This window comes from Chrysemys picta, chromosome 6, assembly GCF_011386835.1.
Source record: "Chrysemys picta bellii isolate R12L10 chromosome 6, ASM1138683v2, whole genome shotgun sequence".
NCBI lineage: Eukaryota > Metazoa > Chordata > Testudines > Emydidae > Chrysemys > Chrysemys picta.
Genome location: NC_088796.1, coordinates 94,609,858 through 94,631,415, shown reverse-complemented (window position 1 = coordinate 94,631,415; position 21,558 = coordinate 94,609,858). Strand labels below are relative to the sequence as shown.

The following is a 21,558-nucleotide window of genomic DNA, read 5'->3' as shown; positions in this document are numbered from 1 at the left end:
AGGTTAGAAGTTTTAGGACATACCTATAATCTAGGGAATGTAAATACACAAAATTATAAAAAGGACATTTTCAGTTTGGTGTATTTGTGCATGAACACCCTGAAAAGAATTAATGGGAAAAAAAGACAAATGGAAAAAGGGAGACATGACACTTCCCCTTCTCTGCCCCCCCACCCCCCCGAAAATATAAAGGACGATAATTTTGTAGGGTTTTTTCTAATTTTGTACCTTTTGATCAGTTCAATGTATGTAATTCACTGTGAATGCCGATTATAATATTTAAAGGTAAACCTGCCTGATTGTGACCAAAAATTAGGTAGCTAGAACTCTTCATGTTGGTGTGTTTTTTACCCCACAATTACTAGCACCTGCAGTTTTGCATCCAAGTTGAGGCTCCTTTTAAAAATGTAGCCCAAATTTATTATTATTAACATTTACATACTGTAAACTGTCCTAGAAAGCTATTGGATTTTTTAATTATATTTTTTTCTAAATCTAGAACATTTTGAAGCTCATTCTAAAACACTTTATTCTTGGAAGGGTATAAAAAATCTCAGGGTAGAGTTTGGCCCTAAATTTAGGTGGTGGTACAAAATTATGACCAGAGCTTCAGTCTCCTTCACTTAAAGGTAAATATTGTCTTTCTTTGATCCTAAAAATTTCACTTTTTTTTTTTTTAATTTAAAAAATAAGCGCTTAGTTTACCCATAACCGTACTACAGGCTTTAAATATATTATCTGCTTGCAGAATTAAATCATTTTGTACGCATGACTCACAGTAAAAGTAACTCAAATGGCTTGATCCTACACAATATATGTGATTTAGGTTACGCGGGCTGGCTTTGTGGTGGATTGATTAGTCAGCTAAAAGGCCATTGTAATGGGGTGGAGTACCCTGCATGCAGGTCTTTCTCTTGCTGACTAATTTTTATCTGGTATTAGAATCATGAAATGCAGATTTCTTTTTGCCGGCTCTATCTGACATCTGGTCAAGTGAGATTTAGTAACTTCAACCTAGGATATAAAAGAGCTTGGCATATCTCTCTGGGGCATAGGGGACCAAGGATAGGGGAGCAGGAAAAGATTATCAGAATGACCAAACACAGGAGGAAAGCTGAGATTTGTGGTGGTGGTGGTGTTTATAGTAACAAAGGCAAATGTTAGGATGGGGATAAACTCACTTCATATCTGTTGTATCTATTCTCTGTTTGAAGCAGTATGGAAGCTCCACCTACTTGTCTTACCATGGAAGACAAAAAAGAGAAGCTCTCGCATCCGAGCTAGTCAATCAAGGAGCTGCAGATACCTTCTCACATTTTGTTAGCTGGGGAATAACTCCTCTCTTGTGATGGATGGTAGAGGATGCATTGAACATTATACCCTTAAACACAATTGTCTTATTTGGTGATCAGACTAAACGTTGTCTTGGACTCTTGTAGATAATTGGATGGTAACAAAATAGATAGTTTAGCCTTCATCAGTGCTTGAGTTCTTCTGCCTCCAATTCCTTCTTAAATAGCAAGCATCTTCCACGGTTGTGGAGTCTGTTCTACAAGCAGTGGGTTTTCCAGGTACGTCTCAAGAGGCATGGGGAGCTTTTTTTTTTTTTTTTTAATCTTTCATTTTTAAAAAATAGTCTGATCATCTCATAAAATTAGTCAAATGCAATGTGCGCAGCACAGGCACAAATTACTTAAAAGGTTGGGTTTTCTTAAACAGTTCTTAAGGTTGCCATTGCTTTTAGCAAAAATCTTTAAAACTGCAGATAACATCTGCTTGAATTTGCTGATCTGTAAAATGAGAATGTAAACTCTCTATACATCTGGCATGTAAATACCTTGCAATGCCGGCTACAACAGTGCCATTCTAATGCCTGTTCTCACTTTCAGGTGACTTTGTAAATAAACAAGCAAATATAAATGTAAACAAACTTGTTTGTCTATTGATAGGCTGAACCAGAAGTAGGACTGAATGGACTTGTAGGTGCTAAAGTTCTACAGTGTTTTGTTTTTGAGTGCAGTTATGTAAATAATTATACATTTGTAAGTTGCACTTTCATGATAGAGATTGCACTAAAGTACTTGTATGAGATGAATTGAAAAATACTATTTCTAATCTTTTTTTATATTGCAATTATTTGTAATCAAATATAAAGTGAGCATTGTACACTTTATATTCTGTGTTGTAATTGAAATCAATATATTTGAAAATGTAGAAAAACATCCAAAAATATACCCAATATGAATTGATATTTTATTATTTAAGTACAATTAAAACTGATTAATCGCACCTATTTTTTTAAACTAGTTACATTTGCTTTGCGTTAATCACTTGTGTTAACTGCAATTAATTGACAGCCCTAATTATTTGGTTTCTATCACAATCTATAGTCTAGTATTTAGAACATTATTTTACTGGCTGAAATTCTTTCCAGGGAAAAAGATGTTATTCAATCCCTTTTTAGAAGTGTTTGTATCACTCAATGAGTAGCTCCGTAAATCAAATACATTCCACCATCATCTTCCTATACAGCGTGGTTTGCTTTTATTAAAAAGTAGCTCTCACTGTAAATCATCAATAGCCATCGATCTGTAAACATTCAAACGATGTCTTTTCCTTTTAGTGGAACAGTGCACTTCCCATATTTTGGCCCTCAAGTCTTTTTACCATATTATGAAAGACCTTGGAAGTAACTCCTTTGTTGAAATGGCAGGAGGCTTTCCATTGCAAATCTTCTTTTTAAGATCTGCAAGTGAGCATATCTCCCATCTGTTTCGGACTGTTACTCCCCCGAGTAAGGGGTGACGAGAGACCAGCCTCCGCTCAGGAGTCTAAATTTTCATTACTCAAATCCTGCACCTGATGGTCTCCCTCCCATTGAATATCAGTGGATTTCCTCTGATCCCAATCCAGCCACAGTATCTCAGATGTTCTCTGGTAGTGTGTTACTACAGACTGATTGTATCCTGAATTAAATAGTATTCCTGTTGGTTCTAAATTTACTGGCCATTCATTTCACTGAATGACTCAACGTCCCTCTTTTATATGGCAGCATGATAAAAAGGAAGGACTTTTCACTATATCCTTTATAATCACGAACACCTCATACAAGTGCCCTGTAAGGTTTTTGACAGGCTAAATAAACCCTAATTGTTCTCATTTTTTTTATGCTATCCCAGACAGTGAGTTTATATCATATTTCAAGTTCTAGCAGATGAACACGGGATGAACGTGAAGTATTTGGAGTCCTTCCTCCTGTGAAGGAGTTTGGAAGACTTTGTTTAGTAGTTTGCCACTCTCTCAGTAGGTGGAAGCAACTCCTCTGTTAGATCAGATTCCCCCCCCCAACTTTTCACTAGCACTTTTTTTTTTTTAAAGCTGTCACTCTGAAATCGCGTGGGGGCCTAAAGAGGACTATCTGGTGCTAGACCCCTTCCACGGGTACTTCTTTCACACCCTTGAGGAAGGTCTCTGAGACTCCTTCCTTTGTAGAGTGTGGAAAAGCTACAAACGCTTTTGTGGTAGATGGTAAATACGCAAATCTTAGTTCTTTGAGTACTTACTCATGTCGATTCCATTCTAGGCGTGCACACACCCATGTGCACGGTCATCAAAGTTTTTTGCCTTAGCGGTATCCGTAGGGCCAGCAGTGGCACCCCCTTGAGTGCTGCGCTCATGCGTCGTCCCTATGCCCTCTGTTTCTTCTTACCGCGCGTGGTGGTTATTTGGAGCACTTTTCCTTGCATCGCAATGGCTAGCAGTTTTGTCTCTTCTGACTTCGAGCCTTCAGGCCTTGTTTGTTTATAGTAGTTAGTGTGTTAAGTAGTTAAGTCTAGTTAGAAGTTAGAGTCCCAGCAGGGACTTCACCCCAGGTAGGGCATACCCCAGTCTCTAGTGTTTAAGCCCTGCACAGACTGTAACAGGCTGTAAGTGACCCCCACAGCAGCTGCCTCAAGTGCTTGGGGGAATCACATGTGAAGGACAAGTGTAATATTTGTAAAAATGTTTTGATCCAGGACACAGAAAGAGTGGGATATTCGTTTGCGGGCTCTCCTCATGGAGGCAGCCCTTCGTCCAGCTTCCAGGCCATCTTGCCAAGACTCACCTAGTACCTCGGCCTCAGTGTGCAGCATACAACCGGCACCAGGCTCCGCCCCTCACAGCTCCCCATTGCCAGTGCCCAAAAAGAAAACGAAGAAGCATGGCTCCCCGGCACCAACCAAGAAGGTGTCATGGGACATCGGGCAAAGGACCAAGTTTGGGGCCGCCCGGCCACTCCGGAGCCATGTGGACGTGCCTTCCTGGTCAGGGCCCTTAGCCCCTTAAAGAATCCACTACCAACTCCCGAGAGTGGTGGGGGACCCAAACTCCTGGTGGCATCAACACCTTCCCAGGCTCCTCCAGCTCCAAGAGAGCGGAGACCTCTGCCCATGTTGCTGGCACCACGCATGCCGCAGGAAATGGCAAAGGTTCCCCACAAGGGCAAGCCAGCTGCTAAGACCCCTCTGGGCAGTGGAGCACCACCGATTCCCGCAAGACAAGGCAGCACTCTTCTCCATGCTGCAGATCTCTGGAGTCGCAGCCTAGATCTTTTGGGGCTTGCCCTAGATTACCAGCACCGCAATCGCGGTACCTGCCGTCTCAACGCGGATCGCCTAAGGGGAGGTGCCAATCTCCATATTGCCGGCACATCCTTGGTGCAGATTTTGGTTGCATGCCCTGGAGGAGCACTCCCCATCACGACTCCGGTCTCTCCTGGCACCAGTCCCCATGATACAGTCACCAATCCTCTCACTCCAGCGGCGACCATCAGCAGGCAGACGCAGGTGTCGATGGCCCCACCGTGGTCACCAGAAGGGAATTCCTCTGGCATGAAAGGCAGTTCAGCCCCTTGCCCAGACTCCATTGGTGCAATTGGGCTCCCGAGGCCGGGTGGCCTTATTGGAGCACATGGGGCATACCAGTCATGATGATGCCCCCTTCGCACCACTCACCTGCCACTGCATCGGAGCAAAAGTTGGCGGTACTGACGGCACCGGTCTTGGTGTATGAATCACTCTTGAAGGTCAAGGTAGAGGAGACTGCACTCACCTCTAAACCTCCCCCCACGGGGGATGATGTCCCAGGGTCTCCCCGAGTAGTAAGTCATCGTCTTCATCCCCGGACGAGGCGGTCACGGGATCCTCTAGGGCCAGCCCGCCTGGCAACTTTCAAGAACACCAGGCCCTGCTTTGACGGGTGGCCAAGAACTTGGGCCTAGAGGTGGAGGATATGGCCAAGCAGGCAGACCCCTTATTCAGCATCCTCTCAGCCTATACCCGGGCACGTGCTGCAGTACCAGTGTATGACGGGGTCCTCAAAATTGCCAAGATCCTCTGGCAAACCCTTCCTCCAAAAGGGCTTAAAAGAAGCACATTGTCCCAGCCAAAGGGTCGCGTACCTTTTTGTACCCACCCACCTCTGAGCTCACTGGTTGTCTGTGTGGCCAACGAAAAAGACAAGCAGGGGCACACCAGCTCAACTCCCAAAAATAGAGGCCAAAAGACTGGACCTTTTTGGGGGTGGGGGGTGGGGAATTTATTCCACTGCCAGCCTACAATTCCAGTTGGTGAACCGTCAGGCCCTCTTGGGAACGTACAATTTTAATTTATGGGATTTCCTCCATAAGTTCAAGGAGTCCCTCCCACAGGGTTTGGCTCAAGAATTCGGCACCCTAGTGGAAGAAGGCACCGCGGCAGCTAGGTGCTCCCTCCAAATGGCATGGGATGCGGTGGACTTGGCAGGTCAGATGGTCATGTCGGCAGTGGTTATGAGGCGCAGCTCCTGGCTATAGATCGCTGGCCTTTCCCAAGAGACGCAGACTTTGATCTAGGACCTCCCATTCAATGGGCATGGTCTCTTCTCTGAATAAATAGATGCGAGGCTGCGTGAGTTGAAGGACACTCGGGCCACCCTTCGCTTACTGGGCATGCATATGCTGCAGTTTGCACGGAAGCAGTTCTGGCCACCCCTTCCGCCAAGGCCTTGGCTGCCCCGTCAGGGGTCTGCTAGGAGAAGGGATAGAGACATGAGTTGGTCATCGCCGCCCTTCTTCCTCCTGCTCACCCGCATAGCCTGACACGGCAGAGCATCCTGGGGGCCAGAAGAGCTCATTTTGAAGGTGCGCTTGAGAGTGACGTCCCAGTCAGTTCCCCGGATCCACCCTGTCCTTTCCTCGACCCTCTTCGTCTCTACCGTTCGGCCTGGTTGTGGATCACCTCGGACTGCTGGTATCTCGGGGCTATACCCTGCAATTTTCAGCCACTCCTCCCTCCCACTCTTTCCTGTCCCTCTTCAGGGACCCTTCTCATGAGCAACTCCTCGTTCAAGAGGTCTAAAACCTTCTGTGCCTGGGGGCGGTGGAGAAGGTCCCTTGGGACGTGAAAGGAGGTTTCTATTCCCACTACTTCCTAATTCCGAAGGCAAAGGCGGGCGTCAAACCTATCCTGGACCTGCATCACCTCAACAAGTCTCTCAAAAAGTTGAAGTTTTGCATGGTCTCCCTGGCCTCCATCATCCCCTCCCTGGATCCAGGAGACTGGTATGCCGCCCTCTACTTGAAGGACACTTATTTCCATATTCCCAGGTCAGACGCTTCCTCTGTTTCATAGTGGATGGGCACCATTTTCAATTCACAGCACTGCCCTTTGGCCTCTCATCGGCCCCCAGGGTGTTCACAAAATGTATGGTGCCAGTGGCTGCTTACCTGAGACGCCGAGGGGTTCAGGGCTTCCCGTATCTCGACAACTGGCTCATACCTGCCTGCGGCTATTGGACCACATGGCCGCATGTACATACATGGTCACCTATGCTCGGCTCTATCTCTGGCTCCTGCAAGCATGGCTGTCTACATTCCCAACAGGCATGACCTGGACCGGGTAGTTAGGGTACTGGACCACATCAAGTCATCCCTGGATTGGTGGTTGGACCCCAGGTCAGTGTTGCAGGGGAGTCCCCTTTGTGTCCCCATCACTAACCCTGGTCTCTGATGCTTTGGACCTGGGCTGGGGAGCCCACATGGGGGAGCTGAGCACCCAGGGCCATTGGTTGCAGAATGATCTGACCCTCCACATAATGTCAGGGAACTCAGAGCAGATCTCCTTGCCAGTCAGGCATTCTTGTCCTACCTGAAAGGCAAGGTGGTGCAGGTCCTGATGGACAACGCCGCCGTGATATTACATCAACAGGCAGTGCGGTGCCAGGTCTTCGCCCCTTTGTCAAGAAGCTCTCTGCCTTTGGGATTTTTGTGTGCGGCAAGCCGTTCATCTGATAGCCGCACACCTGCCTGGAACCAGGAACGTGCTGGTGGATCACCTCAGCAGGACTTTCTCCTCTCGCCACAAGTGGTCACTCCATCTGGAGGTGGTCAGCATAATCTTCTAGAGGTTGAAGACCTCCCAAGTGGACCTGTTCACATCCAGGCAGAACAGAAAATGCCACATGTTCTGTTCGATCTGGTTAATGGACAGGGGCTCCCTATCAGGCACCTTTCTCATTCGTGGTCGGGGGCGCTGATGTATGCCTTCCCACCAGTGCTGCTGATTCACAGAGTCCTTGTGAAGATCAGGCAAGACAGGGCAAAAGTTATCCTAATAGCCCCCTTGTGGCCTTGCCAGCACTGGTTCGGCACGTTGCGGAGCCTTTCAGTAGCCATTCCCCTGCAGTTGCCCCTTGGCCGGATCTGCTGTCACAGAACCAGGACAGCCTTTTGCATCCGAACCTGGCGGCACTGCACTTGACGGCTTGGCTACTGCATGGCTAAGTGCAGACAAACAGGCATTCTTGGCCTGTATCCAGCAGGGTAGCAGGAAACTTTCCATCAGAAAGACTTACCTGGCCAAATGGAAAAAATTGAAGTGCTGGGCCTCAGAATGATGTATTCGGGCCAAGCAGGAGATCCTAGATTATCGGCTGCACCTCAAACTCCAAGACTTGTCCCTGTCATCGATCAAGGTCCACCTGGCCGCTATCTCGGCTTTCCATCTTCCGTTCCAAGGTAGGTCCGTCTTCGCTCATGACATGACGGCACAGTTTTTGAAAGGTCTGGCGTGTCTCTACCTGAACATTCGGGATCCACACCTTCTTCCCCCATACCTCCCCCATGCATCAGATGAGGCGCACAGGCTACACACCCTGGACGTCAGCATGACGCTGGCCTTCTACATAGCTAGAACAAGGCCGTTCCGTAAGTCAACACAGCTGTTAGTCTGCCATTGCAACCGAAAGGTAGCCCGGTGTCTGCTCAGAGGATTTTGGCCTGTGTCCACTATTGCTATGAGCTGGTGAAAAAGCCTCGGGCGATGATCGTGACAGCACACTTGACTAGGGCACAAGTTTCGTCAATGGCCTTCCTGGCAAAGGTACCAATCCAAGAGCTCTGTAGGGCTGCTACCTGGTCGTCTGTCCGCATGTTCGCATCTTGTTACGCTGGCTTTCGCAGAGCAGTGCTGCAAGCTGCAAGACCGTGAACTCTGAGCCCGCCTCCATTGATACTGCTTGTGAGTCACCTAAAATGGAATCAACATGAGCAAGCACTCGAAGAAAAAAATGGTTACCCACTTTTCATAACTATTGTTCTTTGAGATGTTTTCTCATGTCCATTCCATTACCTGCCCTCCTGCCCCTCTGTCAGAGTTGTCGGCAAGAAGGAACTGAGGGCATAGGGCCGGAAGCACCTGATATACTGACCCGTGAATGTGGCACTCAAGGGGCACCACAGCTGGCCCTACGGATACCAGTGTACCCCACCCAAGGGGGAAGAGGGTAAGAACCCGCAGGGGTTGAGAGGGGCTGGGACTCAGAGTGAGGAGCAAACCCAGACCCCTCCCCTGCTTCCCTCCTCTACCAGCTTCCTGGGCCACTAGCGGGGCCCTCAGTGCCCCAAGAGCAGGGACATGGGGTGGCATCTTGGCCCCCCCCCCCCCAAGAAAAGCGCAGGACCCACCATACTAACATCAGCCATCTTGACTGTTTTTTCCAAGGTTCAGAAGTCTGGTCCACAAATACAGAATTATTTTGTATGTAACAATGTCATTTAAACATGTTGTTTTGCCTATGAATTAGTATTCTAAATTGGAAAGTCCTGTATAATGAGGTAATTATTTTGAGAAAGTCTTTATTTATTTAAATAGATGCTTTCATTTTAGCATTGTTCTTTTAAACTTACCATTTTCTCCTAGGAAGAACTGTGGTGGTGGTGGTGACAGAGTTGGCGGCAAGCTTAAAGGAAGGATTATGGGGGGGAAATTTGATACAAGAAACAATGTTGGTAAATTCCTTATTTATATGGATTGGTTAATTTTATACTTCTTATTTTCAGATTCTCCTTGATGAACTTTCTTCCACTAAACATTGGGTGTCCATGCATGTTTCAGACCATAGTGGATTCCACTACCGCCAGTTCTTAATAAAGTCCTTGATTGGCAGAACTGTGACCGACAATTCTATACTGGTGCAAAATCAGCTGGTAAATGAGCCAACCCCCAGTCTTCCAAAGGATGAAAAAAATGAAGCGTCTGAAGCTGCCTGTACAGAAGAACTGAGGGTAGATCTCCCCAATCTTCTAAAAGAAGAGTTGGAGCTCTGCAGTGATCTTATTAATACCTTCCCTGGGCATGAAACACTGTGGTGTCACAGGTAAGAGGGCTTGTCAAATAAAACATCGCTTGGAATGATTTTATTGCTTTAAAACTGAAGTCAAAGGGCAAATTGTAATTCTGCTTAAAGACACATCTTGGTTAGTAAAGACTTGTTTCCTGCCCTATGCTAAGTCTTTGATTTTTTATTTCCACACCCATCAGAGCTATTAAATAGAAAACTTGACTGGATTTCAGTACCTTGTTGAAATAAGCTGTACACATCCTTCCATAGGACAGTATCATCTGGATAGAGCCTGGATTGTTAATCTATCTCCTCACTCCTTAAATTTAAATGACAAAAGATGAATTAACTGCACAGAGTCTCCAAATGTGCTTGGCTAGATAAAAAAAAACTATGTAGTCAAAGGCACAGTGAGTAAGTTGGCTCTGAAAACTAACTTTAGTTGAATAATTGCCCCTTTTCTTTGTTCTTGGGTTCAGGTTTGGTTCTACTCTGATCTGGGACTGTAAACATAGTATCTTAGCGCTCCATGTTTGCTTTCCATTATTGATATCAAATTTGTTAGGTTAGAAAGTCTTTTTATTTACACTTAAAATCCTGCAAACTAAATCTGGGATCTGAATATCCGAAAGGGGTCTTCTCACACAGCATCACTATATTCTGCCCTTGGTAACAGTTATGCAACTCCATTGCCTTCAGTGTGTTAGTACAGCCGTAGTGATAGGCCTTGTAATTAGAATGTAGTAAACCATTCTCCTGATGATACAAAAGAGGGAGTGGAATTCAGTTCCATTTTTCTTAAATGTGCTGGCTGATAGGAGCAAAAAATAGCAAAAACTTATTTGAACATTTCCACCTCCTCAAGAAATCCAAATTACAGCACTTTATGGTTTCCCTGACATTTAGTGACATGTCAGTTCCCATAAACACTGGGTGAAATCCTGGCCCCACTGAAATCCATGAGAATTTTTCCATTGACCTGAGTCGGGCCAGGATTTCACACTGTCAACGTTCAGGCTGTTCCAACACTAAGTGAATACAGCTGGCCTGAATTTTTTAATGGGAACTTTTGTGACAGTTTTGACTTGGTTGAATAGAAAATTTCAAAAAAATCTTTCATTTTGGGTTTTTTTATTTTTCCCCCCTATTGCTCACAGGTTAGCATAGTCATAGAGGGATTTTTCCAAATTGAAGATATGGACTTAAAGAATTTTATTTTAGAAAATCTTATTTTTCGAAAATGCAGAAAAATGTGGTGATAACAATATTTGAAAAGTGAAAGATTGGTCTATTTTGAAACCCAGGAGAACCAAAACCTTTCTGCAAACTTCAAAATGTTAGCAAAAATTGTTGCTGAGATATACAGATACATATTTTGGCCCCACTCTTTTATCTGTAGTGCACTGCTCACTGTAAAAGCTCAAAAGTCACAAAAAGAAACAAGACAGGGTTGAGGCACTTTGGTAGAACAGTATAGGGAAGCTTGCACTGCTGCTACTGATCTGGCAGCTGTCATGAACACTAAAATCTTTGTGTTTTTTAAAAAACCTAAATATTTAGTCTCCTCCATCAATTTAATGGAAGAGATCACATTCATATTGCACTGAAAATATGGAAAAACGTTGAAAAAAGTTAGTTTATGTGTAGGCATTTCTCTGAATCAAATCCTGGCTTATGTTTGACAACCTCCATCCTAACATTAGGGTTTGAGCTGGGAGCCTATGACCTGAAAGCATGACCTTTTTTTATCACTTGAGCTGAAGAATCAGGATTTCTAGCTGAAAGTTGTAAGTGACCCATATCCTCTGTGGTACAGAGTGGAACACATAACACGTGCACTGTTGGTTACAAGTGCACACCTGCAGTGGGAGTTGGTAAGCGATGCTAGTTTTGTGAAGATATTAGATTAACAGAAGTCTCCTGAAGACAGAAGTCTTCTGTTTTAACCTGGGGACAGGTACAGCATGGGCAGCAATAATCCACTGCCTGGGCAATGAAAGGAAGCATGTTATCTCCACCTGGACTTAAGGAACTTAGTCTGAATTCTCTGTGCTTGAAGTCTGCTGAGCTTGTTGCTCAGAATGTCAATTGTGATAGAGGTTGTAGTGCTCTGATGTTTGCATCACAAGGAAGTGATGTGAAACCACCCACTCAGCTGACAGGTATGTCAAGTACCGACTGTTTAACGGTAATAATTTTTGGTTACTATTCAGATCAATCAGAGAGACGTGAAAGGCTTCATATTTCATTGCCTAATAGGAAGTCATCCCTTTTCCCACCTTTGCAAAATAAGCTGATTTTTGTGGGGAGTTTTGCTCAGAGGACACATTGAAATGTAATTGAAATTACTTTAATATCTTTAGTTGTGGCAGCAGTTTGATTTTTTTTCTTCAGTGTGTCACTTTTTTTTTTTCTTTTTCCCTCCCCTGATCTTCCTTTGAAGACGGCACGTGTTCTACCTTCAGCACCATTTAAACAACAAACTTCCTCTTCCAAATGTACGGTTGACATCTGTGGACAGCAGTGATGGAACTTTGAATAATTCACACCCCAGTACAGCAGTCAGTCATGTGACTCATGCCATGGATGTTGATGGCTTAAATGATTCAAGCAAACAAGGCTATACTCAAGAAACCAAACGCCTGAAGCGTGCCCCTATGCAGGACTCTCTTGGCTTGGAAATGGAATACAGGTTCATTGATAACATTTTAGCAACTTGCAGAGACATAGAGCAGGTCAGGTTTGCTACTGAATACAGGAAATGGCTAGTTACTTTTCTAGGTCAATGAAGGAAGTTTACAACCTTCAGGTTCCTCTTTTAGTGCAATATTCTCTTATCAAACACATGCATGTCATGGTTGCAAGTGTTGGCTACCCATGTGCTTCTCACCTTTCTTTATGGTCCGTGCTAAAATTCATATACAAAGTAATATTTCATTTTATTTATTAAAAAAATCTAGAATAGCTTTTTATTAAGCAAATGTAGTTTGCTTTTTTCTTTAATCCTTTTTAAAAAAATTACACAATTTATATTTTTACTTGTGGAAACTTCATATCATACCATTGTCCTGCTTAAACTTTTTTTATCTTAATATGGATTATGAATATAACCCTACCAAATTCACACCCATGAAAAACATGTCATGGACCATGAAATCTGGTCTTTTGTGTGCTTTTACCCTATACTATACAGATTTCACGGGGGAGACCAGCGTTTCTCAAATTGGGGGTCCTGACCCAAAAGGGAGTTGCAGTGGGGTCCCAAGGTTATTTTAGAGTGGTCACAGTATTGCCTTACTTCTGCACTGTCTTCAGAGCTGGGGGCTGGAGAGCAGCAGCTGTTGGCCGGGCGCCTAGCTCTGAAGGCAGCACCCTGCCAACAGCAGTGTAGAAGTAAGGGTGGCAATACCATACCATGCAATCCTTACTTCTGCGCTGCTGCCTTCAGAGCTGGACTCCTAGCCAGTGGTCACTGCTCTCCAGCTGCTCAGCTCTGAAGGCAGCATTGCTGCCAGCAGCAGTACCACAACGTCTTCCCCCACCCCCCCCCCCCAATGGTTCCCTCCCCACAATTCCTTTTTTGGGTCAGGACTCCTACAATTACAACACTGTGAAATTTCAGATTTAAATATTTGAAATCATGAAATTTACAATTTTTAAAATCCTATGACTGTGAAATTGACCAAAACAAACCATGAATTTGGTAGGACCCTAACTATGAACAATGGGTCTTTTAAAAAACCAAAAGTTTAAAATTATTTTGATCCAAGTGGAATGTCTGGAAAACAAATAGGTGGATCTGTCATTGTAACATGAACCACCTTCCAGATTATTCTTCTCTTCCATAGCGAATGCTGATAATGACTCTTAACCAAAGCCGGTGGAGTCAGGTTTTTTCAATAAGAATTATTACTTCTGAATTGCTAACTGCCTGTCAAAGATCAGGCTGCAGTGTTTCTGCCTTCCGTTCCCCTTTTCATTATTTGTAAGGGCAAATATTACTACAGTACTGGAATTGTGCTTTTTGTTATTGTCAGTGGTATTTTGTTTGCCTCACACATCTATTGTACATGGTTGATATCAAAGCCTACTAAATTGACCTTGTCAAGTCCGGTACTCACTGGTGGATGCAGGAAAATGAACCGTGTTTCACACACGCAGTGTAGAAGTATGGTTAAAGCTAAATGTGCAGGATTTGTTAGCAAAGTTCTTTCTCTTATGTCATACTTGGTTATTTTTACCTCAATAAGTCAGAGTTAGACACTCTATTTAAATTTCTGAATGTATTATGTACATTACAGAGTCCCACAAAGCCCACTAAACCGCACGTTAAAAAGCTATAGAAAAACTAAGAACGTATGTGTTTCTTAGATGATGGGATAAAAAGGAGTTATGCTGACAGTTTTAGTACTGTTTAAAATGTGCAGGGTCTCTTCCCTTCCATGCTTGTTCATTGCTTCCTCCCACTAAGCAGGGCATCAGTTTCATTTTTCTTCTCTGTCAGTGGACCTTTTCCCATCCAACCCCTCAAGTAAGTGTGTGTGTGTGTGTGTGTGTGTGTGCTGGAAGGACAATTTATACAGTTCCAGGGTAGTTTTGATCCTGACTTTCCTTTTGGCTACCAATGCAGGTTTGTATAAATACTTGTACTGGCATTTTCTCAGAGCTTTACTCTACATGAGGGACTTCCAGTGTAGTTACATCAGTGTAATCGTGCCAGTGCGAAGCCCTCATGTAGAAGCATTGTGCCAGTATAAAGCGAACCTTGCACTAAGGCAACTTTTTACCCCTGTTTCAAACAGAGCAAACTAGCTAAGAGGATCCAGAGCTTCAGGAGAGATCCTTTGCCACCATCCCTGTGTATGTTTGTCTTGTCTTGCATCAAGTCATTCCCCAAGGTGATCAGTATCATGCTGCTGCTCTTGCTGCTCAGAAAATACTATGAGCAGTAGAAAAGCATTAGAAATACACAGGATTCCTGTGGTCCCATGTCCCTTTTGAGTCTCCCATCAGTGGAGTTACTCTTGTATGGTATGTTTGGCTTTAGCAATGTGGTTGAATTTAATGATCTGAGGAAAAGGGCAACCAATAGGGTCATTCAGGAAACAGCAAGCATAGTTTAAACAAGGTCTCTAAATTTAGACTCCTCCTGGATTTTTAACTCTGCAGAGATTGCTGCCTCCTATGACTTGAAGCTTCTGCTCATAGATACTCTGTGGCTACAATGAGGTCATAGAGACATTTCAAATTGTACGTACGTACTTGGTGACTGCTGGGTGCCCAAAAAGTGTGACACTGCCTACCACTGTAGTTTATTGCAGATTATATTGTCAATCCTAAAATTACATTTAAAGTAATTAATTTTGTCTCTTTCAGTTTTATCTTTTCACAGATTACCTGTTTAATAGAAAGATATTGGAGGGCGAAAAGTGAGGAGAATTTGTGCCTTGTGAAGTAGAAAATTATTTGGGGGATGGAGGGGAAGAATGCGGTCTTCTGCTTGTACCATAGTGTAAGATTTGTGGTGGGGGGAGAGAGAGAGAGACTATCAAGGGTGGGTGATAGAACATGAGTTGAAATCCATTATAAATTTCTGTTGGACTGAAGTCTCAGCTCCCTAGAGCTATGTCGTAGAAATATTCTGATATTGAATTTGACAGCCCTTCCATCATCATAAATACTTAAGATCAAACTCTGTCCTCTGATACTTGTGTGCAACTCCTTTTTGATGTCACTGGGAATTATGCATATGTGTATGAAGACAGAATTTGGTCCTTATAGAACTATATGCATTTTCATACTTTAAAGGTGCTCCAGTAGGTCTTGGAGTAAAGTGTTGTTGGGTTTTGTGGTGGTGTGTGGGTTTGGTTTTTTTTTTTAAGTTTTAAAGGGACACTGTCAACTCAAATTGTAGGGTTTTTTAAAACTTTTTTCAGAAAGTGTAAGTCTGATGAAAATATTTCCATGATTGCTTTAAAATTCCAAAGAAAACAATGACATTAGTAAACAAAATAACCATTTCTTGCAGGTTTGCATTACACAAACCTTGCAGTATTGAGGACCCAACATTGGGTGGATGTGTGGGGGGGAACTATAAGGAAAAAATGAAATTGACTTCAATGAGTTACATTTTTTCCAAGCTGAGAGAAATCTTAAAAACTAAACCAACAGCATCACCAGTGAAAAGAAAATACATTTTAAAAAATTCTTTTCATCTTAAAAATCTAGGGTGGTGTTAGAAACATAGAAAAGGAAATATATTCACTTCAATAATATTTGTTTAAGATGTCAGTGCCCCATAGCCTTTTATCTGAAGTGGTTAAAGTAATTCCTTGGGAGTATATTTTCAAATTTAGAATTGTGTGATGTCTTGTAACCATGAACTTTTACAAACATGACCACTTAATTTAATTTGACTGGTTTCTTTAAAGTCCTAATTGGGGGAAGGAGGAATACAATAAATAGCAGTAAAAATTTAGACTTCAGCCCATTGGTAATTAACATACATAAAAGTTACTGAGCACAGCTCCTCAGTATTAAGTAACACTGTATTCGGCATTTACTGTGTCATAGGTCAGAACATTCTAACTCAATAATTAAATGAGGGTTTTGCTGGGTGAAACACCTGACTGCAGCCATGCAGCACCAAACATTTACTCATTTTTGTGATTATTTTGAAAGGTAATAGATATAAATCCGGCTTTATCCAGCACTAAACTGTCACTCCTTTCTAAGTTTCAGTATCTGTTAATTGTGTCCTTTGTTATACACCTCTACCCCGATATAACGCTGTCCTCAGGAGCCAAAAAATCTTACCGCGTTATAGGTGAAACGGCGTTATATCGAACTTGCTTTGACCCGCCGGAGTGCGCAGCCCTCTCCCCCCCGCCCGGAGCACTGCTTTACCATGTTATATCCGAATTCTTGTTATATCGGGTGGCGTTATATCGGGGTAGAGGTGTATTATATGGCATTTACATTGGTGCAAACCTTTTTTGTGCACTGGCTCAGTCTTATAGCAGCATCTTTCCTCTGGAAATGAATTGAAGGCTTTTGGAAATGAATGTCATTTGGAACTCTAAATGTGGTTAATTGTATTTTCAATCAAATCAAAATGAACAATCACATTTTTAAATGATGTGTAATGTTCTCTGCTGTAATGTGCATTACCTAGTATTGCATCAGCAATTGGTTTTTCTGGTGGTGTAATCAGTAGGGCAAAACATACTGATGACTGTAGTGATGGATGACTACAGTGCTTGGCTGAATGCTTATAGTCTTAGAAATATTTTCATTGTTTTAATAGGGGACAATTGAATTGTCAGTCCAATGAGTAATTTATTACTGGTTGTATAGCTACCTTATATAGCACTGGTTTATAAAATAAAAGAGCATAGTGAAGAATACAGTAAGAAAGTTTGGATTCTGTTTTTTCAGCTGAAACTAGCTAAAGCATTTCAGTGTTTTGTGTTAGAAATGTATGCATAGGAGTACTTTTTTCATTCTTCACCTTAAAGTAGGTAATTTAATGAATCTTTAAACAGTACTGTATAATCTTGACAACCAAGAGTCTTGAAGGGGCCTTGTCTACACAGTCAAATCCAGTAATCAAATCTCTTAAGAATGTATTTTAAAAATGATGGGGGAGGGGATAGCTCAGTGGTTTGAGCATTGGCCTGCTAAACCCAGGGTTGTGAATTCAGTCTGTAAAGGGGCCATTTAGGAATCGGGGGCAAAAATCTGATCTGATCTGTTTGGGGATTGGTCCTGCTTTGAGGACTAGATGACCTCCTGAGGCTCCTTCCAACCCTGATATTCTATGATCTATGAACAAAATACAGCAATTGCAGGATAATTTAACATTTGGGCTACAGGGATTTCATGATCAAATTCCTGGACAAGACTTTTTTCCCTTTATAAGCCTGTAGTGCTGCTTCCACATTACAGAAGTGATCCTGAGCTTTTTGGTCCTTTATACGATAATTTAAAAAATAAACCGTCCGACTCAAATCTTCTACAGCAGTGGTTTTCAAACTTTTTGTATAGGTGACCCCTTCACCCAGCAAGCCTTGGGTTTTGACCCCCCCTCCCTTATAAATTAAAAATGGTGGTGGTGGATAATTTAATTTATTGAGGGCTCAGAGCTCTCATCCTCATGGAGCTGACAGCTCAGGATCCCCATGTAACCACCTTGTGACCCCCTGTGGGGTCATGACCTCCATTTTGAGAACCCCTGTTCTACAGAGATCTTGAGATCAATGGAGTGAAAGGTATATGCAACTAGCATGTTTGCTATTTTCCCCTCTATATGATGTTCTTTCCTTACAACTAAGTCTTATCAGCTTTGACCTTAAATATAAAGAAAACCCTCATCATTTTCAAATGCTCTTAAAATGCAGTTTAGTAACAAAAGAAGGCCATTGTATTCTCTATAGTGTTTTTCCTTCTCTTTCCCATTGTGCTCAGACAATGGCTCATTCTGAGCTGCTTGTCTCCTTTTCCCCAACTAACAAAGAATGTAATGAAACTATGGGGAGGTGGCCTCATTTAACATAAGGATAACTTTTTGACTACCTCCCAAAAATGCTCTGATAGTGCCCTTAAGTGGAGTTCATCAGGCTCATTCACAATCTCAGGCTAAACCCAGATCCTCATTTAGAGGTGAAAAGCAAAAGCTTTATCTATTAAACCATTTAGTTTCCCTTAAGAGGTGTTTTTTGTTTTTTGGGGTTTTTTTTAACTAAACAAATCTAGAGGAAATAAAATAAAAATTCAAGTAGTTTTTATAGTTGGAAAACTATATAATTTACATAGACTCTCATCAATTATTTCCTCTGACAGAGCATTGTATTGCAGTCAAATGGAAGAAACTAGTGCTTCCAAGAAAATTCTTTGTAGTCAGTTTATGCTTTCAAAATGTTACTATGATCAGTGATTATAAACCTGATACTTCCTTGTGGCTTTTACTTAGTATGTAACGTTACTTCTCAGGGCATAGATTATTTTCGTGAATTAGGGTACATTTTTTACAGTTTTTATAATCAATGGTTTAAAAAAAAGCATAAATGATAAACATATAACTGGCTCTTAACATTTTTAGTCTAGAATAGTATTGTATATAGTCACTAGCTAAAACTGTAGCATGGTATCTGCTTTAGGCCTGCCTTTCCCATTTGCCCCCAGTACTCATTTTCTGTAAACAAACTTTACTCTGTATCTTAAATTGCTATAGTGATTTATCAGGAAACTAGGGGCCTGATCCTGAAAGTTGCTGGGTACCTCCTATGTAGCTCTCAAGTACGCTCATGTCCCATTGATGTGAATGGGAGTTGAAGGCACTCAGCACCTCCCAGGGCCAGGCTTTAGAAAACCGGGGGAAATTTATTGTGTATCTGACATATTATATATTTTGACTTTTCTAAACCCTGCTTTGACTCTGAACACTAGAATCAAACCTGTTTTATGAGGCAAAAGAATTTTATTTATCAGTGAGCGTATGTTTAGGTACCATACAGCTTGACTAAAGAGCAGAACTCTTAACTGAAAATTGTTTATTCAAGCATTCTTATCTGTATTGTATGGAACCTGCTCATAATTCTAGAAAATAGATGGTTTAAAAAAAAAAAAAAAACACTAACATATCTGTAAGTTGTGCACATTGAATTTTCTGAATGGAATATGATTATGGTGAGGCAAGGTAAGTTTTCTTGGAAGACTGTTAGCAGTTCACATGAGACGTGAATGTTAATGCTTAGATATTACAGATTAGTTTCCTATACAGACGCATTATGAATGGATAAATATATAGTATAGATTCTCATTGTCTAGTATTGTAAGTGTCATAAGTGATATAAAATATCAGAAGAAAATGTGTTTCTTACAAGGCAAAATATACATACTGTGATCATTCCCATTTGTTCAGGTTTTTACTTTGTAAAGTGGCTACATTTAATGCAGTGTTCCCATTTTGTAACAGTGTGCTTGGGAATGTTGAAAAATGGGAAAGTGGTTTTAGTTAGCATGGGGATCCATGGTACTGCAAATATGTAGGTCAGTATTGTAGTACCTGTGTGAACCACTGTATAATTTTATAAAGCCATCACTTTGATCTCACAAAATTTTAACCTAATTAGGGGAGATGTATAGGAAAAAAATTCACTTTTATGGCTGTCATATCGTTAGAAAAAATACTGTTCTTTTATGTAAGCAACTTTTAGCCAAAAGATTGCATTTTATCAGAAACTTTCATATTTGTTGGTTTACAACTATCATTGTCATAAATACTCTGCAAATTGATTGATTGCAGATAAATTAGATCAAAAATAAGGTTGATGTCAATAGGGATAATATGGTGACAAAACAGTATAAATAGTATGACTGTGGGAATAAAAAAATGCACATAAATTGTCGGTGTTGTACAAAATAATAAATGTAAAGAAGTCATTTTTCCTCCAGCGCTTCCTTTTTTATTACAAGATAAATTCCTTTAAGAGAATACCACTGTAGGTCAGTAAAGAGAGAAATTCCTTGAACACAATCAGAAATAAGAAGCCAGTTGTGAATAAATAATCCATGATATGTGCACTACAATAACTAGGAAGAAAAGACTGTTATGCCCAGTATAAATCCCTTCTTGTAATGAAGGGCCAAACTCTCCTACATTTGGGTTATTCTTGGTTAAGGTACTTGAGGCTTTGTGAATGGCAGTTCTTCCGTAAGGGCTGTTTGCTGTCCTGTAGAAGAAACTGGGGGTTCCACTACACCGCCCTTTAACCAGTGAATATTCCAAGATCTCTGCCAACTTGAGAGATTGCTGAAGGTAAAGAGCAGTCTCAGAGATTCCTTCTTTTGCCACTGCTGTCCAGCCCATCTCACTTCCACAGGCCCCTGAACAGCACAGCTTCTACAGGAGCTATGTTTCCAAGGGCATTGCCAACCTTGGATGCCCTGAGAGACTGTTCCAAACTGTGAAGTGGGGGCAAAGAGCATAAATTACTGCAGACTGGGCTCTGGGGCTTGGATGGGAGAATCTGCTGGTCTTTTGCCTCATCTATTGACGTGGAATCCCAAAGAGCACACCTGGAGAGCATTCCTAGAGAGGCATGTTGTGAATGAGGTGCTTCATGATCTGTGGGTACAAACTCTCTTGCATACTCCCCTCTGCTTCCTCTTGTGGAGGAAAAGCAACTAAGTAGTTATAGTGAGTGATTGAATACAATCATGAAACAGTATCTTTGAGTGCTGTACTTCCTAGTTTTTGGTATTTCCCAATGGGTGCTTTTTTAAAAAAAAAAAAAAATCACATTGGACAAGATTTTCAAAAGTGCCAATGAGTTTGGATGCCTCCATTTTTAGGTACTGAGCTTGAGAACTTCTTTTAAAAGGGCCTGGTTTTAAGAAAACGTTGAGCACCTTCTGAAAATCTGTTTGGAGACTTTCCACTCTTGGCTGCTGAAAAGGGAGACTAAGAGGATCTGAAAGAAATTGTAAATGTGTAAGTGCAGTGCTGGTGCACGTAACTTTCAGGTTCATTATTAAACTTGGGGCCCTTTTAAGGGTTCATAATAACTGGATAAAAGCAATATTCGGCCTGATCCTGCAAAACTTCACTCGTGCATACAGGTGGCAGGATCTGGCCCTTAATCTGCTACTGCAGATAGGGCCTGTTCCTGCTCCTGTTTTAAAGCCAATGGCAAAACTCCCTTTGACTTTAATTAGGGTTACCATTCGTCCGGATTTACCCGGACATGTCCTCCTTTTGTGTGCTAAAAATAGCGTCCGGGGGGAATTTGTAAAGCACTCACAATGTCCAGGATTTCCCCCTCCCCCGGCAGAGCGAGCGGCTGGGAGGGCTGCAGGAAAGTCCCGGGCTGGATTCCGGAGCAGCTTCCTCCTCCCACCCCCCCCTCCCTGCATTCT

General features: G+C 42.3%; 1 protein-coding gene across 2 annotated transcripts in view; it reads left to right on the top strand.

The window, feature by feature from the left end:
• PTAR1 (protein prenyltransferase alpha subunit repeat containing 1) overlaps positions 1-20,993 on the top strand; it is a 63,743-nt gene extending 42,750 nt beyond the window's left edge. Inside the window, exons 6-7 of one of the 2 annotated variants that reach the window (XM_042850606.2) lie at positions 9,359-9,675; positions 12,083-20,993. In XM_042850606.2, coding sequence (XP_042706540.1) covers positions 9,359-9,675; positions 12,083-12,428 — 663 coding nt within the window. In that variant the 3' untranslated portion in view covers positions 12,429-20,993. Of the gene's footprint in view, positions 1-9,218; positions 9,316-9,358; positions 9,676-12,082 lie in introns of those variants that run through there. The other variant, XM_042850607.2, reaches the window with a different exon arrangement.
• Positions 20,994-21,558: the final 565 nt, after the last annotated feature.